Source organism: Trachinotus anak, unplaced genomic scaffold, assembly GCF_046630095.1.
Source record: "Trachinotus anak isolate AG129_WGS33_773 ecotype Australia unplaced genomic scaffold, CSIRO_AGI_Tana_v1 ptg000011l, whole genome shotgun sequence".
NCBI classification, from domain to species: domain Eukaryota; kingdom Metazoa; phylum Chordata; class Actinopteri; order Carangiformes; family Carangidae; genus Trachinotus; species Trachinotus anak.
The window spans coordinates 12,944,506-12,967,620 of record NW_027273862.1 but is presented as its reverse complement, the minus strand read 5'-3'; the positions used below and the strand labels follow the sequence as shown (position 1 = coordinate 12,967,620).

Genomic DNA, 23,115 nt, shown 5'->3' with positions numbered 1-23,115 from the left:
AATGATCACCACAGTTTTATCAGTAATACCAGTGTTGCTCTTTTATCATTAGTTTAACAAAAGCTGGTAATGAGATAAAATAAAAAGAGCCATGCACACAAATGTCTTCTTCCTTTTGCGGAGAACACAGTCTTTTAGTGATACTGCCAGTAGTTATGCTGTATCTGTTGAATCACTGCATCTTGCAGGTAGGATTTATTGCAGGACTGTTGATTGTAAGACTGTTGTATCGGACTGCATTAGGTTTTGCTAGGGATCCCAAAGGAATTGGCAGCTAAGCATATATGAAAGTAATTTGCAATGCGTATTCAAAAAAATGTTTTTTTTTTGCCAGCACTGAATCTAAATAATCATTCATATTGATATTCTCATGTGTATCTGTTTCCAAAAAAATACAAAAAATCTCAAATGTAGCATGTGACTATGTTGAACAGAAGTACAGTTCTCTTTTCCCCTGCTTCCTCTATCCTTTAAAACATACTAAAACACACAAAGAGAGAACAAGACACAGTGAATGCTACTGCTAGTACTGCAGTATTATCCTAGAAGAGCAGAACAAAACAAAACACTGTTCTTTACTGGATTCACATACCAGTGTTTGGTTATCAAAAGGGAAAGTGTTGGTTTGTTTTATTTTTAATTTCCCTATGATATGATATGATTTTTTTTTCTCCTATTACATTTAATAGGAGAAAAAAAAATGCATTGTATTGGAGTGAAAAGAAAATCTACTGATCTTCATCTGTGAACCCCTATTAGGCCCTGGCTGAGACTTTGAAAAACAGAAGACAAGAAAGAGCCTATTTTCAAGAAGGGGATGTCCAAGTTATCAAAATTTTATATAACTATTCACTGGAAACATTTTACAAGCCACAACCAGAATTTGATAATAATAATCTGCCTCTTTCCCTTGGATGGCCATGATGTATTAAAGATTTAAGGTGTGAGAGACAAAGTTAGAAACTCAGACAGTGAAAGCCAGAGAGAAACTAAAAGCATGACTGAGAGCCAGAGAGAGCATAGCTTAAATGACAGCTAGCGAGCCCTTCCTGTCTTGAAGATTGTCACACAGATTTTATAAGCTCTGCTTATCATCAGGGAGAGAAACACAGAGGATAAAAAGGGGGCACACAGATATGGAAAAGCAACAGAAATCTTTTATCTCTGTCCCCCAGTTCACATTAGACTATCAGAGGGCAATTGAATTGCATTGAATTGTAACTTGTGGGACATAAGAGATAAGAAAAGCTAAACTTGGGGGGTCCTATGTCATATTATCAGATGAATCCCATACTTTATAAATCCCTAAATGTTTAAATTCCTGAGGTTTACTGAAGGTAGCATTAACCTCTGAGGTCAGCAATGTGATAAACAAATTAATCTGTCAGTGAGACAGTTTAATAAATGCATACTCTGTATCACAAAAAGTGCACTGTTTTGTTCATCTACCCAGTGATTCACATTTTATAGGTCTAACTAGCAGGCTTAGGTTCAACGTATAAGCTACAGTATGTGTCTGTGTGACTGTGTGAATACAATTTCTGGTAGAATATTGAGCAGGAAAATCAGCATCTATAGCCTAAAATGATGTCCTTCACGAGTCTTCAACTTAAATGTTTAATGGCAGTCATGTCATCCTACCTGTCTGAGTGGGATCCAGACAGGTTAGCACTCTAACTCGATGGTTAGAGAATCACTGGACCTGCCTCCAATCTGAATGGTGGATCATAATGAAATACACTGAGTGTATCCTAAATATGGGATCTTGACAGATGAGGCTCATGAGGGTGAGTCCTTCAGAGGACCTGAAAGCCAGAATAAACCAGTTCTCCCTCTGTAGACAAGAGCCTCCCGGAGACCAAAAGCTATGGTGCATTCGGATGGTCTCTTAAAAAATTTAATGTAAAATCAAATATAGGTTTATGACCAGGATGTCATACTTAAAGGCCGACAAATTCTAAAGATATCTGAAAGGCTAAGGTTAAAGTGTAACATACCTGAGTATAAGTTCTGAAATTTCACTTAAGTATGATGGCAAATAGTAGGCCAGGTTAATAATATCCAATCTCATGACTTCTAATTCCATGTAGTTAGATATTAGAGCTTTAGAAGAGTAAATATTAAATTTAAGCTTGCGTTATTTACGTATTGCCATAGCTTACTGATAGAAGACCACCAAAATGCCTGGAACTCAACTCTGAGTAAGGTCCAATATCTTTAGCTGCTCAAAAAGAGCTGTCCAGCGGCCAACAAAATACACACTGGATGTGTTGAACATTTCCCAGGTGTGAGTGAGCACATATCCCAACCTCTGCTTTTAGCTGCAGACAGCCCAAACAGACTGAGAATCGCACCAAAAGGGTGCTAAGTTCAAACCGCTTAGATGTCATATTGACTTTACTGCATGGTGGGAAGTTGATTACCCTCTCACAGCACTCGCTACAAATATGTGTGTGAGAGTGAGAGACTATCTGCCTTGGCTCCGACAACACGCTTTGATGAGGGTGGTATCACCCTTGGACACTCCTCTGACACACACACACACGCACACACACTCACGCGCACAGACACACACAGCAGGATAGTTGACATTGCTGCTTTGATCGATGTAGCTGACTACTGCTGGCGTCAGTAACAACAGCGTTATATGACACACTCACACAGTGAAGAGCTTCCTATGGCGTTCCAGTCAATATGGGTTAATGGTGTAACGGACTGCTTCTCCCATTCCTCTCTCACTCTCACTGCTGCTCTTCAGCTCTCTTTATCTCCCCAGCCCACACACACACACACACACACACACACACACAAACAAATACACAAATATGTAGCAGCACCTGACTATCCAAGTTGACAAATCCACCCGTGGTCCTTCCTTCCTTTAATGATTTGCTATGTTTGCTCCAAGAAGCTTCCCTGCTGAATCCATTGGCTTTGACTAAATCCGCCAACCTATTATTCTCAATGAAGGGCACACAGATACTGATAGGAGCAGGGGATAACAGGTCGATAGCGAGCTAAAATGGGCTATGCTCTAGTAACAGAGAAATGCAGTAAATGTCATTCGTAAACATAATCATTGATATCCTGCTGAGAAAAAACACATACATACACTTTACAGAAACTTGGGAAATGATATCTTCAATGTTTCATGTGTCATTTGTCTCAGTTGGTTGCAGCATAATTTCTACTTCAGACATGAAGGGATATTACAGTTCTATTTTTTACAAACCTAACCTGCAAATACATTGAACACTAAAATGAGAATCTTAGGTGTATAATCTGTCTTTTCATGTGTATGTTTGCATATGAGTTTTCATTTACATGTATGTGAGCATGAGTGCTCTACTTTAAGACATCCTATTACATACATCAAAGCAATTTACATAAAGATATTATATTTACATCAAGCCCATTAATTTCAGTCATCTTAACCATTTCCACTTCAAACAGCTAATATTTTACATGTATATATAACCCATTTCATCAGTATACACACAACCCATTTCCTCAACAAGCTAATCAAAAGGAAATCCAAATGAATTTATTTTCCTTTGGAATGACTGAGACTTGTTTACCCTCTACCCTCTCAGATAGATGGAGTCTGTGTTGCTGTTGCCAAATCTACAAGCTCAATAATTCTCTGACCTAATGAAAGCAGTTATTATTGTGAATCCATAAATGCTAAATATAGAACACAAGCACTTTCTACACCAGCAGCTACAGTATGTTCAGAAGAAACAAATGCCGACAGAAATGTATTTTTTATCATTTGTTGATGGAATTACCCAGAATTATTCAAACGAGACTGCCGTAAAATTCCCGCTGTAAAAGAAATGACCCCATAGGCCACCTGTGCCAGCAGCTTAGGCTTAGTCATCATGAAATACCAACAAATGAGGAGGACATAGGGGTGGATGGATGGGTTGACAAAACATAGGATATGTTTCTTGTATTTATGACCTTAACTGTGGGTTTATTATTGTAACCGTGACAGCGAAGGTTCTCTAACCTTTGGGAAGTACACAGTTTTTCCCAAATCCTAATCAAGTCGTTTTTGTGCCGAGACCTAACAACGCCCTGACTGTTCCACAACCTTCATTTGTTATTGTTAGTGTGACAGCAGTGGTGTGGCACAAAAATACATTTGTCTTTATGGCTACAAAAAACAGCCTGAGCACAAGGGTTGATGATGTGTCACCCTTCATATCTGAACCTCCTGGAGCTTTGTGTTGATGATTCTTTATTTAGGAAGCTGGATCCACTTTGGTGCCTAACTGGCTGGTTGACTGTTGTTCAGACCGGGAAATTTACACCAGTCAGGATTTGAGGACAAAGTAAAGCATGCATTTAGAAATCAATCATTTAAACAATAAAGTGCAATCCACACGAATTGCTTTTTGAAGCATCCATCTCACCAAACAGATACGCCCGTATTGATCTCTAATGGGAAAGTTTTGTTTAGCAGCAGCAAAAAGAGAAAAAAAAATAGATTATAAGACACAAAATGAATAATGATAATATCATTATTATTATTTATTTTCTTTTTTAATGCTCTCAATCAGGAATTATAGGGCAATTCACATAGAATAACAGCAGTGGAGCCCTGTGTTTTTTATGCTCCAAGGCTATTGTTTTTTTCTGCTGGAGGACTTAGTGATATATCTCCACAGGAAGTCTTTTCAAACGCATCTACCTCCTGCACTATGTATCTTTTGAACTTATTAATGGTATCTCTAATAATTGATCAAGCTCCTTTTCTCTTTGAGCTTTCTGCAGTCTCTATAAGTTTACCTGGCAGGGGGAATAATAATGAATCGATAAATAAAAGCAGTGGTGCTCTCTTCTTGTATACTCCTCAAGCAGACTATATTGTCCGGTAAATTTCTGATGTTACTCAGCATGGTCAAGACTGTTTGACCAGCCGCTGTCTTTTCATCTCCTCAGGAGCTGCTGCTAATAGGGCAGCTGCTTCTGAGGACAGTGATGCTCAAACGTAGACTGGAGTCTGCACTGACTGCACAGATGGACGCTGACACATCACTGACATCTCACTACTGATGTGAATTTTCAGAAAGAGTTTGGGGTTTTGGTAAAATATGTGAATTTTAACCAACCAACCAACCAGCTAACCACTCAACCAAATAACCACCTATGTAACAAAATAATGAACTAAACAAAATCATTTCTTTACTGAGTACATTAGTTAGCACAAGGAATAAATACATAAATAAATAAAATTATAGAATAATTACTGTCAGTTTAAGTAGTGACTGAATTGACATCTTGTGGTTCATCTTTACAAAATCTTACATTTGGAAGTAAGTTGTCAGTCTGCCAAAATGCCATATTTTATATTCATACTATGTCAAAACTCCCATTTACAGCAGTGCAATTTTCTGCAATGGCCATTCGCAGCCCTCTGAGATTTAGTAAGGCGAAACTCAGTGAAATAAAGGCAGCACTAAGAAAACTATCTAGCTAGAGGCAGGGGAAAAAACTCTAGATGAATAAATCTTTCTTATGTGTAACGTCATGTTTAAGGACCTAAAATCCCAGAGCAGGAGGCTGCGATCTTTTTGCATCTCGTCCAATGGTTGGTGGCTACAGGGCTCGTGCCACAGTCTGTGCAAAGCCTTGCATCAAGTCAGCAAGATTTGGAAGCTCCTAGAAGTGTTCCTAATGGATTCTACACTAGTCTGCACAGCAGAGAGGGAGGGAGAGAGAGAGACACACACAGAGAAATGCCAACACCAAAGGGGATGAACTTCCTGCAATTTTACAGCTATACACACATTCAGGCACGGGCACTCACACATTACATGTTGTAATGCAGTGTAAAAGTGATACCCCATAATAACCTAACATGGTAACATGGTGAAATGGTGAATATCGCCATAACAACAAGAAATGGGAAACAACAAAAATACCCGTGACCTGTAACACATGTGCTGGAACATGTAAACACGAACACAGGCCTGCCCCTGTCTTTCTTCCCTCTTCTCTTCTGTGTCCTGTATTTATTATCCCTCTATTATTTTTCCAGTTTGATCCCTATGTAATCTCCAATGTTATGTGTGTGTGTGTATATATGAGCCTGTATGTGTGCATGTGTGCTCGTGTTTAAACTGCAAAGTCCCTTTAAAGGGTTTCCAAGTCATGTTTTTCACAGAAGTCCCTCAACATGAGAGGAAACTCTGCACCTAGCCTTGGGACTGACAAACGTACACTTGGCCTCTTTCTTTTAGAGTATGTGTGTGTGTGTGTGTTTGGGGAGAGTGGGTGTGGGAGGGTGAGACTTTGAAGATGATGTTTCTACTTTGTCTGTAAGGTGGTGATGGGAGTCAGAAATCCCCTCCCCCCCAACACACAGATACACACACACACACACACACACACACACACACACACAGCTCAACTGTTATAGCACAGATTGTACATAATCATCACCAGTTTTAATTAATAGGTCTGGTAAATTGGAGCAGTTGTATTGTAGAAACTCCTAAAAATAATTAGTTTTATGGTCATTTGTATACTAGCTTTACACAGCATTTACTCATTGAAAACACATCTGTTAATAAAAAAAAGTTAAATTCATCACCATTTTGTATTTAAACTGTTAACTATTGTTATTTTGAACTAAGTCATTAAGTTTGAACCCTGAACCCAATAAACATATATTTACTACTATTTTCTACTATTAATTTATAACAAGTCTGTAACAAGCACCACAACTGCACTGACACAAGTTTCACAAAAAGGCCATATTAAGTGATTTACATGTAATAAATCTGAAACACAGTTTGACCCATTGTTTTGTTGATAGATTCAGTCAATTTACTGAGTCAGAAATGGATTGGAAGCAGCAAGGAGACGACCGCTTGGAGGCAGCCTTTCTTCTTACAGGTAGCAGCTCTTAACGGATGCTTGTGGGTTGGTGCTGGTAGTGCTTCTTGTTGCTAAGCGGCAATTGCAAACTCATTTGAAGCAAGGCAATCTTTTACTAAAAGTTTAAATATTTAATAAGGAATCTTTTACCTTGGAAAAACTCCACCTTTGTGAAGAGAGGGTCCAAGTGGACACACAACATATTTTTCACAAAAAGACCATAGCTATATGTGCAGGTCTAACTCCTGATGAGGCAGCTTTAAGAGTTTGCACTCACTGAATGATTCCTGAATGCAGAGGCAATAAATATAAATATTTTAAATTATTTTATGACTTTTTTTTTTTTTTTTGCTGGGGCAACAGATGGAGATGGTGGTGAGGGAGATGGGAGAATTACATGTGACAAAAATGCTCCATCTAGGACCCCAATGCACCTGAATACAAAATACAAAACACCATTATTGTTAATAAAACATGAGAGAAGCACTTTTTTTAAAATTTTAGGATGATGATGATGATATGGAGGATGTTTGTTCTCTTGGATAATGTTGTGTTTTAGCCTTAACGTGGTGTAGACAACAAACTAGATATATAGACTGATATAAAATCCCCTCCTTCTGACAATCTATCCCTCCCTCCCCTAAGTTTCTCTCTTCACATCTCTCTTTCTCTTTCTGCTTCAGGGGAAATTAATTGATGATTATCTTGTCTTGCAGAGCTGGTTTGCAAACTTGCTTTTTTTTTTTTTTCAGCAAGCAGCAAGCCCTCGCTCTCCACCACTTATAGCTACATTTGACCCACCCTCCATCTCTGTTTCTCTCTCTCTCCATCCATCCCTCTCTCAGGCTGCTGGGGTCTTATCAGTTAGCTCTGTGTTCAGTCTTATAGTTCAATTTGGTTTCCTTTAATAAAAGGATAGAACAGAGAAAAGATTTGTTAACAGAACTGGCTACGTTAACAGAGAGGGGCAGGGAAGACAGACAAGGGAGATGGGTTGTTAAAGAGAATAACAAGACAGGGCTGAATAGATTCTTTGTTAGTGTGAATTAGTTTAAATGAACAGAAACAGAGAGGAAGTTGAGGAAGGAGAAGACAAGGTGGAAGAGAAAAAAAGTGTAGGTGAGGCCATTGCATTCATTAAAGCTAAGGAAGCAGAAGATGAAAGAAGATGCTGAAAATAATTATGTTAAACAATACCTGTAATTTACCTAAATCAGATCACATAGACTTAAGATAAGTGATTCTTTTGTGTTTTTGATTTTTTTTTTTTTTTTTTCATTTCATAAACATGTCTGGTTGCACCATGAAGCCACATGAATGACAAGTGCAACAGCTGAAATACAAAGATACAAACACTAAAGACAGTAACACCACATAACAATACCCCAAAAACATAAACTTTTCTTTACAGTCACAGGTGCTTTTCAAGACATCAACAGCAAACTAGGAAGAGGTTTCAGGATACAGGTACGATTTTAGACACTGTAACAAAACCAGAGAATGTATCCCTCAGGACAAAACATAAAAACAAGTCAATGTCTGACTGAATCCAAATGTCCACCCTCCTTCAGACACGGTGATGCATTCACTGTCATTGGTTAAATGTGCTATGGGATGGGATCTTAAGATCTCACGTATCCATGGTCATGAATTCAAGTTTGGGATATTATAGTCCATCTAACCTGTAACCCAAGGACATTTATGATCAGTTTTAAAGGTATTCACATTTGTAATTTATGTCAGGGTCTCCTGCTTTACATAGCTGAACAGAGACAGAGGTTAAAGGATAAATAAAAGAGCATAAAGGTTGATATGCACAGTAAAACATTCCCTCTGCTTTGTTAATCTGAACATGGACACTAATATCATATTCCTATCAAATGTTTTACTCATGATTTTCATACTTAGATGAAAAAAAAAACTTCTGCCTGTCTAACTCTGTACATTTTAATAATAAGTATCCCAAATTAGAGATGAATTGTGCATCTGCTCTGGATTCAACATAAGTGATGACAGAAACAGAGGTGACTCTCACAGTACCTTAAGTCACATTTTTTCTGTGTCAGGGTTTGTTCTGAACAACTTGAGAAGGCAGCCGAGAAGTGTTTTCGTTTAAAGTCAGAAAGTCACCACTATGCTATAATTAGTGGTCTTGATTTAAGTTAACAGTATTATCTGAGTGCCATCTTTTAAAATGTGGTTAAAGCTGCAACGGGTTAAAAAAAAATCTCTCTGAAATTGTCTCACAATTTGAAATGCGCAACTGATTAATATTTGATCCATCAATGTGTTGTATTACACATGCAATTACCTTTTCAGTGCACAACGACTTTGTCTTGGTAGATTGCATTACATGTGCCAGAGGTTATGGTTTGTGATAACTGTTTGTTTCTCATTTGAGAGACACAATCATTTGAACAATGTAACTAGATTAATTTGGCTTCAAAATGTTCCTTTTATATGATTGCGTTTTGCACAAATAACAAAGCACAGCATAGCAAATAGCATAGTGTAAGTGTCACAGTTAATCTTCACTCTCTATACTATACGATACTCTCAGATGATGTAGGGCTTCCGACTGAACTGTGTCTTCTTACTTCACAACTGAATTAAATCTGTAATAGACACCTGTTTTCTTTTCATTCTTTTCTTTTCTTTTTCTTTTTTCTTATTTTTTCATTATTGTTACCAATGGTCACTTTCAAGTGTTTGTCTTGGCTTTCAATAAACTACAGTAAAACCAACAGGCATAAAGATAAAGTAGACAGCTAACCAGTTAGCTGAACTTGAATGTTTCAGGACTAATCTCATATACACACAAAACCAAAAGATTTCAAGAATACCATGCCTTGATTTGATTCATGAATGATATTTTCATTTGCTGTCTCTCCCTTGCCTGCACACACACACACACACACACACACACACACAGACAGACAAGCATTCACACCCACAAATACACATACAAGCACACACACGCACAGATGTGAATCAATTTTTGATGTCTATGGCATCAAAAAAAATACATTAGTGGAAATACATTAGTGGAAACCCTGTCAGTTAAACAAACATACCCCACACACATGGATGTGTACCCGTGTGCACACACACACACACACACACACATACACACACACACACACACACACTACCAATCACTCCTGAGGCAACAACCACACTTAGAGGTCCCCACAGATTTGAAACGAAACACTGGAAAGAAAAAATAAAGACAAAGTACTTCCTGGAAAAAGGTTTACTGGCTGTCAGGTTTGCTTTCAGCATACACAAACACACAACTAACACACATCCAGAAATACACACACACACACACCAAAACACAATGATATTCAGTATGATAAAGGTGAAACCAGCACACACACACACACACACACACACACACACACACACACACACGGGAGTAACTGTGTATATCTGGTCTCTTGAGTTTGTGTTTGATATTTAGAGTTCATGATTCATAGATGAACTGTTACACAAGCGTAATAGAGAACTCTTGTATGTGTTGTGTATGTGCGTGCATGTTTTCAAAAGGTCAGGCTAAGCATTTGTGTTGCATCGCAATAGGCACTAACAGACATGCACCAGTCTTACATCCCTTGTTCATTACACACGCATAAGACACACAACAAAGCAACATGCCACCAGGAAATCAACATGACAAGCACTGGCATGAACATTCACCTCTCAGTATAGAAATACAAATACAGGACACATAGTTGTGAATACATGACTATAAATTTGAATGCATATATGTATAATGTATAGTTCCAACTGATGGAGGGACAACCAAGATAGCAGCTCTGAGCTGTGAGCCAAGACTCGCCCACACAGAACTATTACCACGAACAGTAATTCTCATAAATCAGAGGCAGAGCTTCACAATACAGTCTCACCCTGAGTCCAGAGAAATGTTCTGCATGTACATCACTGCTTATTCAGCTAATTTTGATCAACAGAGGAGTGCGCCCACTGATTTCTCACTGCTATTAACTGACACAGAGTCCGTTAAAAAGCAACTTCTGTCTAATTTCTGATATAAAATATCTCCAGGTCATTCCTATTAAGACAGACAAGATGATTTATAAAAGTTGGGCAATGATAAAACAGCTAACCTGGATTAGATCCTGTAGCAACTGTGTGGAACATTGCCATCAACTCCACCCTTGTCATTACAGTCACTCCAAGCAACTACAACCATCCTGTCATTTGGATACTTTATGATAATTAAGATATTATTTCTAAATACAGCACTTGCCGTGCAAACTTAATGTGCTAGTCATTAATAATCACATTCAGTAATGTCTAGCCTTATTTTCATTTTACATAGCACATTGTGTTACATGTTAGTTAACCCTAGAACACTAACGTCGGGTGATTTTCACCCGCACGATTCTTGTCATGTGATTTTCATTGTGTTGCTGCTGTCTGAGTTGCATGGGTCGTTCGGTAGCTTCAGGCTGCTCATTGATGTCATTAATGGTATGTTTGTTTCCCTCCTCCCATCTATGGTTTTTTCAAGAGGCATGCGTTCAGGTGATTTTCACCCGATGTTAGTGATGGTGTTAGTAATTTTAACGTTAGTGTTCTAGGGTTAAAGCACATTGTTATTAATGCAAATTTTCCAACATGGTCCAATCACTTTGCAGGTCAAATCTGTCATCACTGTTGCCTCAGAAAGTGTCTGAGTATCATAACCAGCATTCATACATGACTATGAACACTCACACAAGGTCTTACCTTCATATACAGCTTTGAAGCCCTGTGCACTGACGGCAAAGTCTGTGGTAAACCACAAGGCCAGTATAGATCCACTGCTGACTATAGGGGAGGGCAGCATGAATCCTGACAACCTGAAAAACACAAAGAAATGCTTAAAAAATACTCTGAAACATAGCAAGACAGTTGATTGTTGACTTCTGAAGGCAAAGAATGAGGCAACATCAGATCTGAAAACCTGAAACATGCTTGCAAACTGTGTGTTTTCGGTGGGAATGCTTTCACTTTTTCTTCAGTGTGCTTTGGCCGCAGAGGGTAAGCACACTGCTGAGCCTGAAAAATAAATAAGTATCTGACAGTAAAATACAATGTTCATGTTGTGGTTAAGACCGCCAGCCCTGTAGCCATCAAGATCCCTGCTGGCCTGAGATCAGGTTCCTCCAAGACCTTCTCTTTCTTGTTTTCCCAACTCTGTGCTCCTCTCAGGTTTCTTGCTGTCTCTCCGTTGAAGAAAATAGACAGTGCAGGGAGTGATTTTCCAACTCTCAATAAATAAATATTTGATACGCCACTGACCAACCTAACCAACCATGGTGTGAGCCCAGTCACTTAGAACAAAAACTGTAAATAAAAGCATATTGCAATTTATACTGAAACAGTCAAACTAATGTGTGATAGGAAAAGTCAAGTGTTGGTGAGCTCTTGGTTACACTGGAGCTCATGCTGAAACAGCCTTCTGAGACTTAATTGAGAGATGAGGTTAAATGATCTGAGGGAAAAACAACACAAAACTGAAAGAGCCGAAATTGAAATAGACGTGTTGACTTGCTTACATAATGAGGCCAAAATAATGTAGATAAAAATCTGTTTATATCTGTTATGACTGGAGCTTCTGGCATGGAATCAAATCATTCCAAGGTTATAAGAAACAGTTCAATTAACAAAACTTGCTGCACATTTGATAGAAGTACATAGATGTAGTAGACAAAAATGTACATTAAGCTGTGCAGCTGTAGCTCTACAAGGGTTCACTATCATAGCATGAATGAAAAAATAAATGTTAATTTGCCTTGTTTGTGATTTTTATCGGCAACATTTCTGGGTGCACCCAAAAGCAATGTATCAACTTTGATTATCTTTTACAGATGACCAAGCTCTGCTAGCTTTGGGATGGTTTGAAGATGAGGGTGAATAGTTAGTATGAGGTTCAGCACCTCAGAGTCTGAGACCATGGTGCTCTGCTGGATCTCGTGGATTGCTCCCTCTGGGTTGGCAGCAAATTGTGCTCTAACTGAAGGACTAAGTGATGGGATGTCTGAGCTCACTCTTAGTGTAAGGGTGAGGATCTCAGATACTAGGCATTCTGAGCGTCTGACTTGGGGGAGACCTTGGGGTAGACTGAAGACCCCAGCTGAGCTGCCTTGCTTAACTTGCTGCCACTGTGACCCGGACCAGGACAAGGATATATGGATGGCTAAAGAAATTTTTTATCATATAATGTTTAAATTCAATGTTTAAGTTTCATTTTTTTTTTCAGTTATTATTTCGATTTATGGTTTTAATTTTACATGTACATTTTATTGTGCTATTGTTATTGGAAGCAGAACAGGAAATTAAAAAACATGAAATGTCATTATTTTATTTTTCAGTCTCCATGAAAGCGAGCAAACTGTAATGCAGTGTTAAAGTAGCTCTTCATATATCCAGGTCAGGAGAACAATGACTGGAGGTAAAATTTGGACACAATTAATTTTCCTTGGTTTACAGCGCACAAACAATGACAGGTGAGAAAAGACAAAACCAAAGGGAATTAGAATAGAGGGAAAATAAAGACAGACATTAAATCAGGATTCGGATAGTAACATAATCAAAACAGTAACAACAATTACTCTATTTTCTGTATTATCTGCCATTTTATACAACTCGTTTTTCATCATCTGAAAGGTCAACTAGGTCAACAGAGAGGTGGGCTGGGATGACACACAAAAAATGTGACAATTAACATGAGAAAGTGGAAAAGAGGCAGACACAAATATGAGTTTGAAGACAGGAAGAAAAGTGGATGGACAAAAAAGACAAGACAGAATAATGGAAAATGAAAACGTTTAATTCTCCAGCCTCAGAGCCAAGGACATAAAGGACAGACAAGAGCAGATGAAGGGAGCATATGAAAAGAGACAAACAGAAAGAGGGATGGAGGGAAGAGAAGGGACAGAAGAAATGGAGAAAGGACAAAACAGAGAGCGGCACAAGGTTTTTCTTCTTATAAGTGTAAATGAGATTTTAGTCACAATAGTGTCTAGCACCACGTTTTATTTAATTATTTATTTTTGTTTGATTGTGGAGCCAGTAATCAAACTTTTGGGTTTTTTTGAGATCAGTTTGAGTTTTTAAATAATTTTTGAGGCCAAACATTCAGGTCTCTGTGGCCAGGCTAATTAAACACTGTGCTATAACTAGGTATGTAAATTGATGGTTTCTTCAGTTGTGCTGATTACAACTGATTGTACTTGTGTAGTTGCTTAATATTTTAAAGCACCAGCACTTATACTTTTGTATAATTATTATTCTTATCTTATCAAAACTAACTTTCACACTACTCCTTGAGGTTTAATTTCAGCCAAATATCTGGCCCCTCCAAATATTCGATGAAATGGCCAATATCTATATTGGCCATTACAATGTCTATCTATCTTTCATTATATCTTATTTGAATTCATCAAATTACTGCTCCCAACTGCACGTTATTTGATAAAGTGGAACACTAGCTACCCTGCTCTTTCCCAGCCATTTGTAATTTTAATTTTTGGTTTACTCTGTGTATACTGCAATAGTGTTCACTGGATTGTTTGTTTATGTCTAAAGGTTTAGCTTTAAAGTTATGTCAAAATAGGATCTAAGAAAAGAAAATAATATAATAAGTTTACCTGTAAGCACATTCAATCCAATATCTTTTTGTAAATGAATTATTTTAAATTGTGGTCCTGAATTAGTACAGTTCAGCTGTTTTTTGTGTTTCTGGTATGCATTGTATGTATGTATGCAACCCCTTGTAACCCATCTCATCAATTCTAAGCTTTTAATCATATATTATATTTTTTTGGATTGCATTGGATTGGCATTTCTTTTGTTGGTAGTGTGACATTGTCTACTTTTACAGGCTGTGTGCTGTATTTTCAGTGCACCTTCTATTTTCTCAACTAGAAAGAGAATTGCCTGGTCACAGGCTACAATAAATCACTTTGGGGGCCCACAGGGGACAGCACTTACATTCTCACATAAATATTTCACCAGTCAACAAACAAAATGAACAAAGTGAAATGGGTATAACTAATTATAAGGGGCAAGCTTTGCTACTTCATTTTTAATTTCATGGATGCATGAACTGTCAAGGGCATTTTTGCTATCGGCCAAGGTTAATTTCTGACACTCATGGGAGATTTAGAGACAGGTTGGCTGGTGCATATGGGACTTCTATTGACCAAAGAGATACTGGCTGCATTACAGAGCTACCATGGCAAAACTGTTTCTTAGCATTTTCAACAAGCTGCAGTATTGACCTAGATGAAGATTTAGCTCAAACAAGTTTATTAATAAATTATGTATTGATTAGAAAAAAAATGTCCCATTCCAATATTCCATATATACACACATTTAAATTGTTATAAATCAGTCTCAATCTTTATTCACACATACACACACACACACATACTTGTACTTCTATCTTTGTGAGGACACTCGTTGACATAATGCATTCCCTAGCCCCTTCCCCTAACCTTAACCATCACAACTGCGTGCCTAACCCTAACCCTAACCCTAACCCTGACCTAAACCTAATTCTAACCATAACTCTAAAACCAAGTCTTAACCCTCAAAATGTGATTTGAAGGTGTCTCAAAAAGTGAGGACTGGCCAAAATGTCCTCACTTTCCCAAAATGTCCTCACTCTGTTAGTAAAATACTTTTTTTGGTCCTTACTATGTAGCAAGTACAAGTACACACACACACACACACAGCCAAGATTGTCAGTCAGTTAGTCAGTCAGGTAATGAGCAGTAATCGCCTGGCTGTCACTGTACTGACGGATTGACATGATTCTATATCCCTGTCTAGCTCTATTTCTCTCTCTCTTTCTATCTGTCTCTCCTCCCTCTTTCTCTGCTCTCTTTCCATCTTACTTTCCCTCCCAATCAGGCCAGCACACTGATCCTACGTCTGTTTGACATTTACACAAAAATAAGTGAGCGGGGTTTAGAATATGTGACCATTTATCCAGTCGGTCAACTGTCCAACCAGTCAACCAGCTTATGTAATCAGACAGCCACTCAGTGATTTCAGCCAGTCGGGCTTTACAGTCAACCAATCAACCAGCCAGCTTGCCTGTGTGCCTTTCTGCTGCTTCGTCCATCTGTCTGACTGCCCATCTGTATCTGCCTGTTTAACAGTCTATCTCTTGCTCTGCCTGTCAGTCTATCAGACTGTCAGCATGTCTCACGTTGACAGACCCTTACTTGCTAAGATCGGATAGTAGTACAGTAATATGGCAGTGGAAAAAGTATCAGTGCTATTTTTATTATCAGCATATAACCACACTTCCACAGATTAGACAGGAAAAAAAAAACTTGGCATTAGTCTAAACGAGTTAGCCCCTCAAAAGATTACAGCTGGTGCAGTTTGGCAGCACGTCAGATTTCTACAATATGATAATGGAGACCCAGGAGATCTTGGTGAAGATGTATGTGAGATTTTCATGAACAAAGTGACAGCTGGAAAATACAGCTGGGAATACTTCAAAACTGACATTCCTAACTTGGAATCTATGAACCTCAAGATATGTGTTCAACACCTCCAAATTCAGCTGCGGCCTGAACATGACCCCTGAATAATAAGTGTATTCAGGAAAACAGTAGCCTAGGGCACACAAGGTTCAATGTGAGGTGGAAAACCCAAGAAAAACAGGTATGGTAACAAGTAAAACACTTACTAGTGTATCTGATGTTGTTGGAAAAGAAGTTTTGATTTAGTAAACTGAGTTTGTGTAAAGGCTCAGTGATGTGCAGCTACCATTTTTATAAAGCAGTGATGTTTACTGTAAACTTATTTAGCAGAAATATTTTATTTTCAGTCGACCACATTTTACTTATGTATTAAAATTAGCCAGTGATACCTTATACCTGTTTGGTGAAACTGAAAAAACAAAAACCCATGAAAGCACGAGGCTGGAAAAAGGAAAAGAAAACAGATGGGAACCTTTAATCAAATTAGTTAGTGCAATAGCAGTGCATAGTATTTTGGTGGGTGAGAATAGACTTCTAAGAACCCTCTTATTCTTCTATTAGTAAAGTGAAAAGCTGAGAACACTGCACATTTATCAACAAAAATACCAGGTGCACTTAGAAATGTGTTTACTGTCCATGGGCACAAAATGTAGTACTCTGCAACTCTTGTCAGACATACTGAGAATTCACTTTACCACAATCTTCATCTAATGTTGCCTTATCAGCAAATGTACACATCTACAGTGCAGATCAAAGTCTGATGACCTTTAGCATGCCTTGCAGTCTTCTGGTGAATGTAGAGCGTACGTGTGGTCCACATTTCAATAACTCTTAAGTTTTTAGTGTTGGTTAAAACAGCTTTCTGAAACTCACTGTAGGTCAGTCAGCCAACTCATATGCAAAACCCTTATTCTTACTCTCTATACTGCACATTACAAAACTATATCAATTGTCTCTATCAGATTTGTACCACAAAGCAATTTTTGCCATAAAGCATTGTAGGTGGCATGACATATTTTATGTATGTTAGTAGGTTTGATGTTAGTTGTATGTTAGTGGTATTCATGTTGGTGGTCTCAACAGTTTCTAAATTAATGCAAAATGAATACTGTAATGAACTACTAATTTAAACTACAGTTTAAATGTTCATCCCTCGTCTCTTCTCTTTAAGGATTTATGTTGATATTCACTAGCACTGAGCAAATGTTTTCCAAAACTTTTTTGGTGGGTCTCATGCACTGTTTTCTAGAAATGGCTGTGACAACCAGTATCAATCACACCTTAACAAAGCCAAATCAAGAGCGATGTTGGCAGCCTGGGAATTTTAACTCCTCACAAGTTAAAAAATAGAAAAATAAAAATAAGCTTGTGAACAAACTGTTGTAGCTTGAAATCCACCAGACATCAGGGGAAATCCTGACAGGACAATAAAGAAGAGATATATATATATATTTAGTGACTGTTTAATGTGTTTCACTGAGGCACTTGACCTCCTACTACTCTGTTGAAGCTGGAACAATAGATGGCTGTGATGGGGCAAATTGAATTGTAAAAACTAGACCAGATTTCCACTACTCATGTCAAAGTATAACTTTGCAGTGACTCATCATGACCACAGTGGGGTGATCTCAAAACCTAGAAATTAATATTCTTTCTGGGTTCTAAATTGTAAACAATGTAGTTCCTAACAAAATATGACGGAAACCAACCTTCCAATGTCATTGGCATGGTGAAGCAAGTCATGAGTCACACTTTGGATGAATCTATTTATAAAATTTCATTAAATTCACCAACTTCCCCAGAAAATTTGTTAAACTATAATCAATTACCTGGGCTTTCTAGGGTTTTTCATTTCTCTACCCTGAAATCATTCAGTTCAGTTCCCCTGACAGCTGAAAGACTATCACAACACCAGGTTGCCATTTTCAAACTTGAGCATGAATTTTACATAATATGGGCCCTGTAAAATCCATGACCTTTGGAGCCTTGAAACCCATTTATCTAATGTAAAACAACATGGCTGTCCACTGGAAAATAAGAACTATTTTTTTCTTCCCAGGAAAGCTGACTATTCTGAGAGATAGCAGTAATTTCTATCTTTGGTTTCTCATATATCTACTGGCTCTGACATCTAGAAAAACAACTTGTCACACACAAACCAGAGACGAGACCAATGTAAACTCAAAACAAATATTACAGTTTTCCACCATAGTCTTGCAGAGCATTTGGCTTCTTCTTGTCAACACTAGATACACCTCACACAGTATAGTAGATGTATGTCCCTGGTCAAGACTATTTGTTTCAACCCATCACTCTTGGAGTGTAATCCATTTTTTAACTTTGTCTGGGGGAACACTAGTCTATTAGTGACACAACACAGCTTGCAGTAAAGTGGATAGAAAAGAAGCACTTGTTGAGGAGTAAACCTGAGACTAAGAGAAAGATGGAGAAAGAAAGAAAGAAAGAAAGAAAGAAAGAAAGAAAGAAAGAAAGAAAGGATATAATGGAAGAAATCTTGAAAAGAGGTTAACACATTGAAAACAGCCATCAACCAAATTCTTTTAGTGGGAAAGATTTTTGCTAACATTAAAACAGCAGAAAAATGGCAGAAAATAGGATGAAGACACAGACAGTGTTATTATGTAAGGTTTTTGGGAGATTTGTGTTCAATTATAGGCTTGGTTGGCAGTGCTTTCTGTAGAGACTGTAGATAGTATAGAGGGAAAACAGTGTGGCAAAAATCTATAAAAAGTGGTGGTGTAAATCTCTGACAATAGGCCTGTGATTTTTTGGAAATTTGTGAGTCCAGATAGGGATATCCAAAACACCCAGAGTTTCTTTTTTCTCCATGTGTTGCTGAAGTAGAAAAAAAGAGTATACCCTTAGGCAGGATAGCATTTTTTCTTTTCATTTTCTTTGTGTTTTAACACTAATATTACTGTAACCATCTGAAATCCTTGTAGCTCTAACTTTGAACCAAGGGCAGACTGGCCATAGGGAGAATCGATAGTTTCCCCAGTGGGCTGCCGGACAATTGGTCCGATAAGTATCAAAACAGAGACAAAAAAAACTGTGGTTAAAAATCAATTAGTATGTGCCTTGACTGACTGGCCCATAGTATTCTGTGGTTACTAAGCCAGATGGGGGTTTGTTGGGGCCATTTTAATATGATTGGCTATACCATAGTTTCACATATCCCTACCTCGTAGCCACTTAAATTTGGTCCACATGGGTCTGTCCCAGCCCCTTTCCCATCACTGTTGTCAATCAATCAGACTCTCCACATCAGAAAGTGATGAAACGCGGACCTAACCCCTTACTCATGTGTCAGTAAAAGAAATGAGACAGACAGCAGAGATGAGTGCAATAGCAAAACAGCAGTCAGATCCAGCACAGCCCTCAGAGCCCAGGCAAAGCAACAGTGATGTAAGATCGATGATGATAAGGCTTATTTGGCTACCTTTCTTTATAGCCATATCAGTTGCAAATGAGGTAGCTAAGAGTTACATGAGTATGAATGAGACATTAATATGATTGCTTACTGTTTTTTGTTTGATTAGCTTAGAGACTAACAACAAGTCACATCTTCTTTCTGAGTTTAATGAAACAAAAACTACGAAAATGATAAACCTGGCCCTGTTCTTCTCAACCTGCTTTAGCTACTGTCTAGTAGAAATTAGCTTGTTACTACAATGACTGTTACCACTAGCACCAGGGGAAGATTTAGTGATTTGGGAGCCCAAGGCAAACCTTGTCTTGGTTTATTTTCACCCTTTCTCTGTCTGGGAATGTCTTAATAATCTTCACTTTGGTAAAACTACAGTTACAACTACAGGCAGAGAGTAAAAATACTGTCTGTCCACATGTATGTACACTGTAATCCATTTGTTGAAATCAAGGATTTAGGTGAGGTGATAACTTTACTTGAGGACAGCTAGACAGATGTTTCTAGTTTTGGATGGCTAACAAAATGAGCCATTTAAATATTTGCATAAAATTCTCAAATATGCAAGAATAAAGATCTCTGAAGACCAAGACCCCCCCCCAAAAATGCTTTGTCTGGAGAGTGGGCTGACAAGGGACCAATTTGTGGGCCACTTTTTTTGCCCCAGTCTGCCCCCATTTAAAACCAGACTGGATGATTTTTTTTAAAAATGTATTGGGCCTAAACTAAAAAAGGAGATGGGTGTTTTGGAGATATGAGGTTTAAAGTGAACAGTGACAATTTTAAAAACAGCAGGGAACAGTTAAAGAAGATATTAAGTTGTATTTATGGATAATTGGTTCTCTGACTTAATTGTAGACCCCTGGCTATGGAGCAATTTGACAGTCTACCTAAGGCTAGCCCCTGTAGCCTTAAGCTAACATTTCTAAATGGCACTAAAGAATGGTTTTAAAAGTATTACTGAGATTTTTAATGCTGTCTCTTTTATTTGTTTTTGGAAGAGAAGAGAAGAGGAGAAGAGGAGAAGAGCACATTTCATGCAGACAAATAAAAGGAAGACAGACAAACATATCTTCTAAAGAAGAACTACAGTTATTTTGCCTCTGGGAGTGTGCGTCACCCACTGAGATACATAGACTCATTCACATATAAAGGAGAAAAACACAGGAAGTGGGAGTTACACACAAAGTCACACACATCTGTGTGGCAGCAGTGCTGCAGTGTTGTGAGGAGTTCGGTGCCTTGCTCAAGGGCACTTTGATGGTGGGTGGCATTTGATGTGTGCGGTAAGAGGGTAAGAGCCCCACTGACTCTTTGGTGTCCTCAAGCGACACCCTGCTGCGCCATCACCTTACATTCAAACCAGGAACCCTGCCCACCCTGACAGTGTCTGTCAAGCTGTCTGTCTACCAGAGCAGGATTCTCTGCAGAGGCATCTGTGTGTTTGTGTACACTTGTGTGTGTTTACAGGTGTGAGACTGCAGCACTTGAAATAATCAAGGCACATATCAATCACAAAATTTGTTTGTTTGTTCATTAAATCACCAAAATCAACAGACAGTCTTTAAAAAATATTAAAATGGAAGATAATGAAGAGGACAATGAGCTCTATTTTGACATGATTTTTGTTCACCACAACACAAACAAGGACATTAGGTGGCATTGTGTTTCATTTATCCTGAATTATTATACCGTTAAAGCCAAGGTCAAAAACAAAAGTGAATCTTTTTTCATCAAACTATATGTTTTAAAATCTTGACCAAAATGATTTCATTTGGTGTTTGTGTTTGTGTTTGCTGACAATGAGTCAAAGGTATATTTATCAGCAGCATTTCATGAGAAAGTTCATGAGATGAAGACTTTAAGTATTTCCAGTAGCTGTGATTTGCAGAATGCCGATTAACATGGGAAATTTATATATGACTCTTTCTTGTGATACATAGCTACAGTTTGGGTACAAATCACATTCCCGTTGATTGAAATAAATGCCCCCTAAGTATCTTTTTTGTTTTTCCCTGACATGCAATTTGCATTTATTTGCAATTATTACGATTATATTACAAAAACAGCCTTCATTAAAAATGTAAATAGCATTGCAATTTTTGAGATGATGATAATTCTAGGTCACAATAGGTGTAAAAAAAAACTCCACAAAATCCCAGAGGGACTAATTTGTCTGAGCTGTGTTAAGGAACACAAGCAGGGAAGCAGGATATTGTAAGTAGGGAGCTGGCATCAAGCCACATCTCAATTGGTCTTAGACCAGTGTTTTTGTAACTGTGAATCTGGCACTAACATGGGTCACTGGTTCCTTCAAGTAGGCCCTAACAAGATGATGTTATGAGGTTGTGAAAGGGGTCCTATGTAATAAAAGAACTGATTTGCTACTTGATGGCAAGTTAAGGGACAGCATTTAATTATTGGAACATAAACAGAGTGACTGTTTCTGGTGACCGCTTGTCTGATATGAAGCCCTGCTGTTGACAAAGATATTCTGTCTGGTTGACACAAAAAAAAAAAAAAAAAAACATTTCTGAACTGAAAGTTGTTTTTTGACCTTGACCTGCCAAACAACATCTACAGTAGGAGCCAGGGTCCATGGCAAAGACTCCACAACCCTAACCACTCTGTGGTTACCCAGACTGCCAATACTCTGGGTCCTTGAGACTGAAGTACTCTCGCTTTCTGTCTATGTTAAAAAAATTGTTTGCTCAAAATATATAGTATTGTATTAGTGAGTCCTGAGGACATTGGGATTTAAGGTGCTGGCCATGTACTTGTAGTGTTCCCATCATTTCCTATCAGCTCTCTACAATGTGCTTTCTAATAAAGGTCAAGAAAAAAAAAAGTAACCAAACAACAACCAAATTACATACAAGAGTCTCCCATCTCTCAAACTCTATCAAACTCATATATTGTTTGTATAAACCACTGGTGCACATGGCAATGGTGGAAACCTAAAATGAAAACTGGCCCAAAGCCTGACATTGGCTCTTTTCCATCAGTAATGTGGGGCACTTGGAGCAAAACCAAAAAAAGCAAAAAGTTGTGAATGTGAGTAATGGGTATGAGCCAGACATAGGGGCTCTTGGCAAATCTGCTTATCCATTAGAAAAAACAATACACAAAACCAAAGATTGAAAGATTGTGATTAAATAATCAGGATTATAGAGATGCATCTCCCATGGCTGTCACAGAATAACTGCTAAAAACTATGTTCCACAACTTTGTAGTTTATATGGTAGCAATGGAAAAGTGTGACAAATGATA

The 23,115-nt window shown here is 38.0% G+C and overlaps 1 protein-coding gene across 1 annotated transcript in view; it reads right to left on the bottom strand.

Annotated features, from left to right (window-relative positions):
* LOC139627768 (CUB and sushi domain-containing protein 1-like) overlaps positions 1 to 23,115 on the bottom strand; it is a 400,363-nt gene that overhangs the window by 251,597 nt on the left and 125,651 nt on the right. Inside the window, exon 3 of the mRNA XM_071488859.1 lies at positions 11,644 to 11,756. Within this exon, the coding sequence (XP_071344960.1) occupies positions 11,644 to 11,756 (113 nt within the window). The remainder of the gene's footprint in view (positions 1 to 11,643; positions 11,757 to 23,115) is intronic.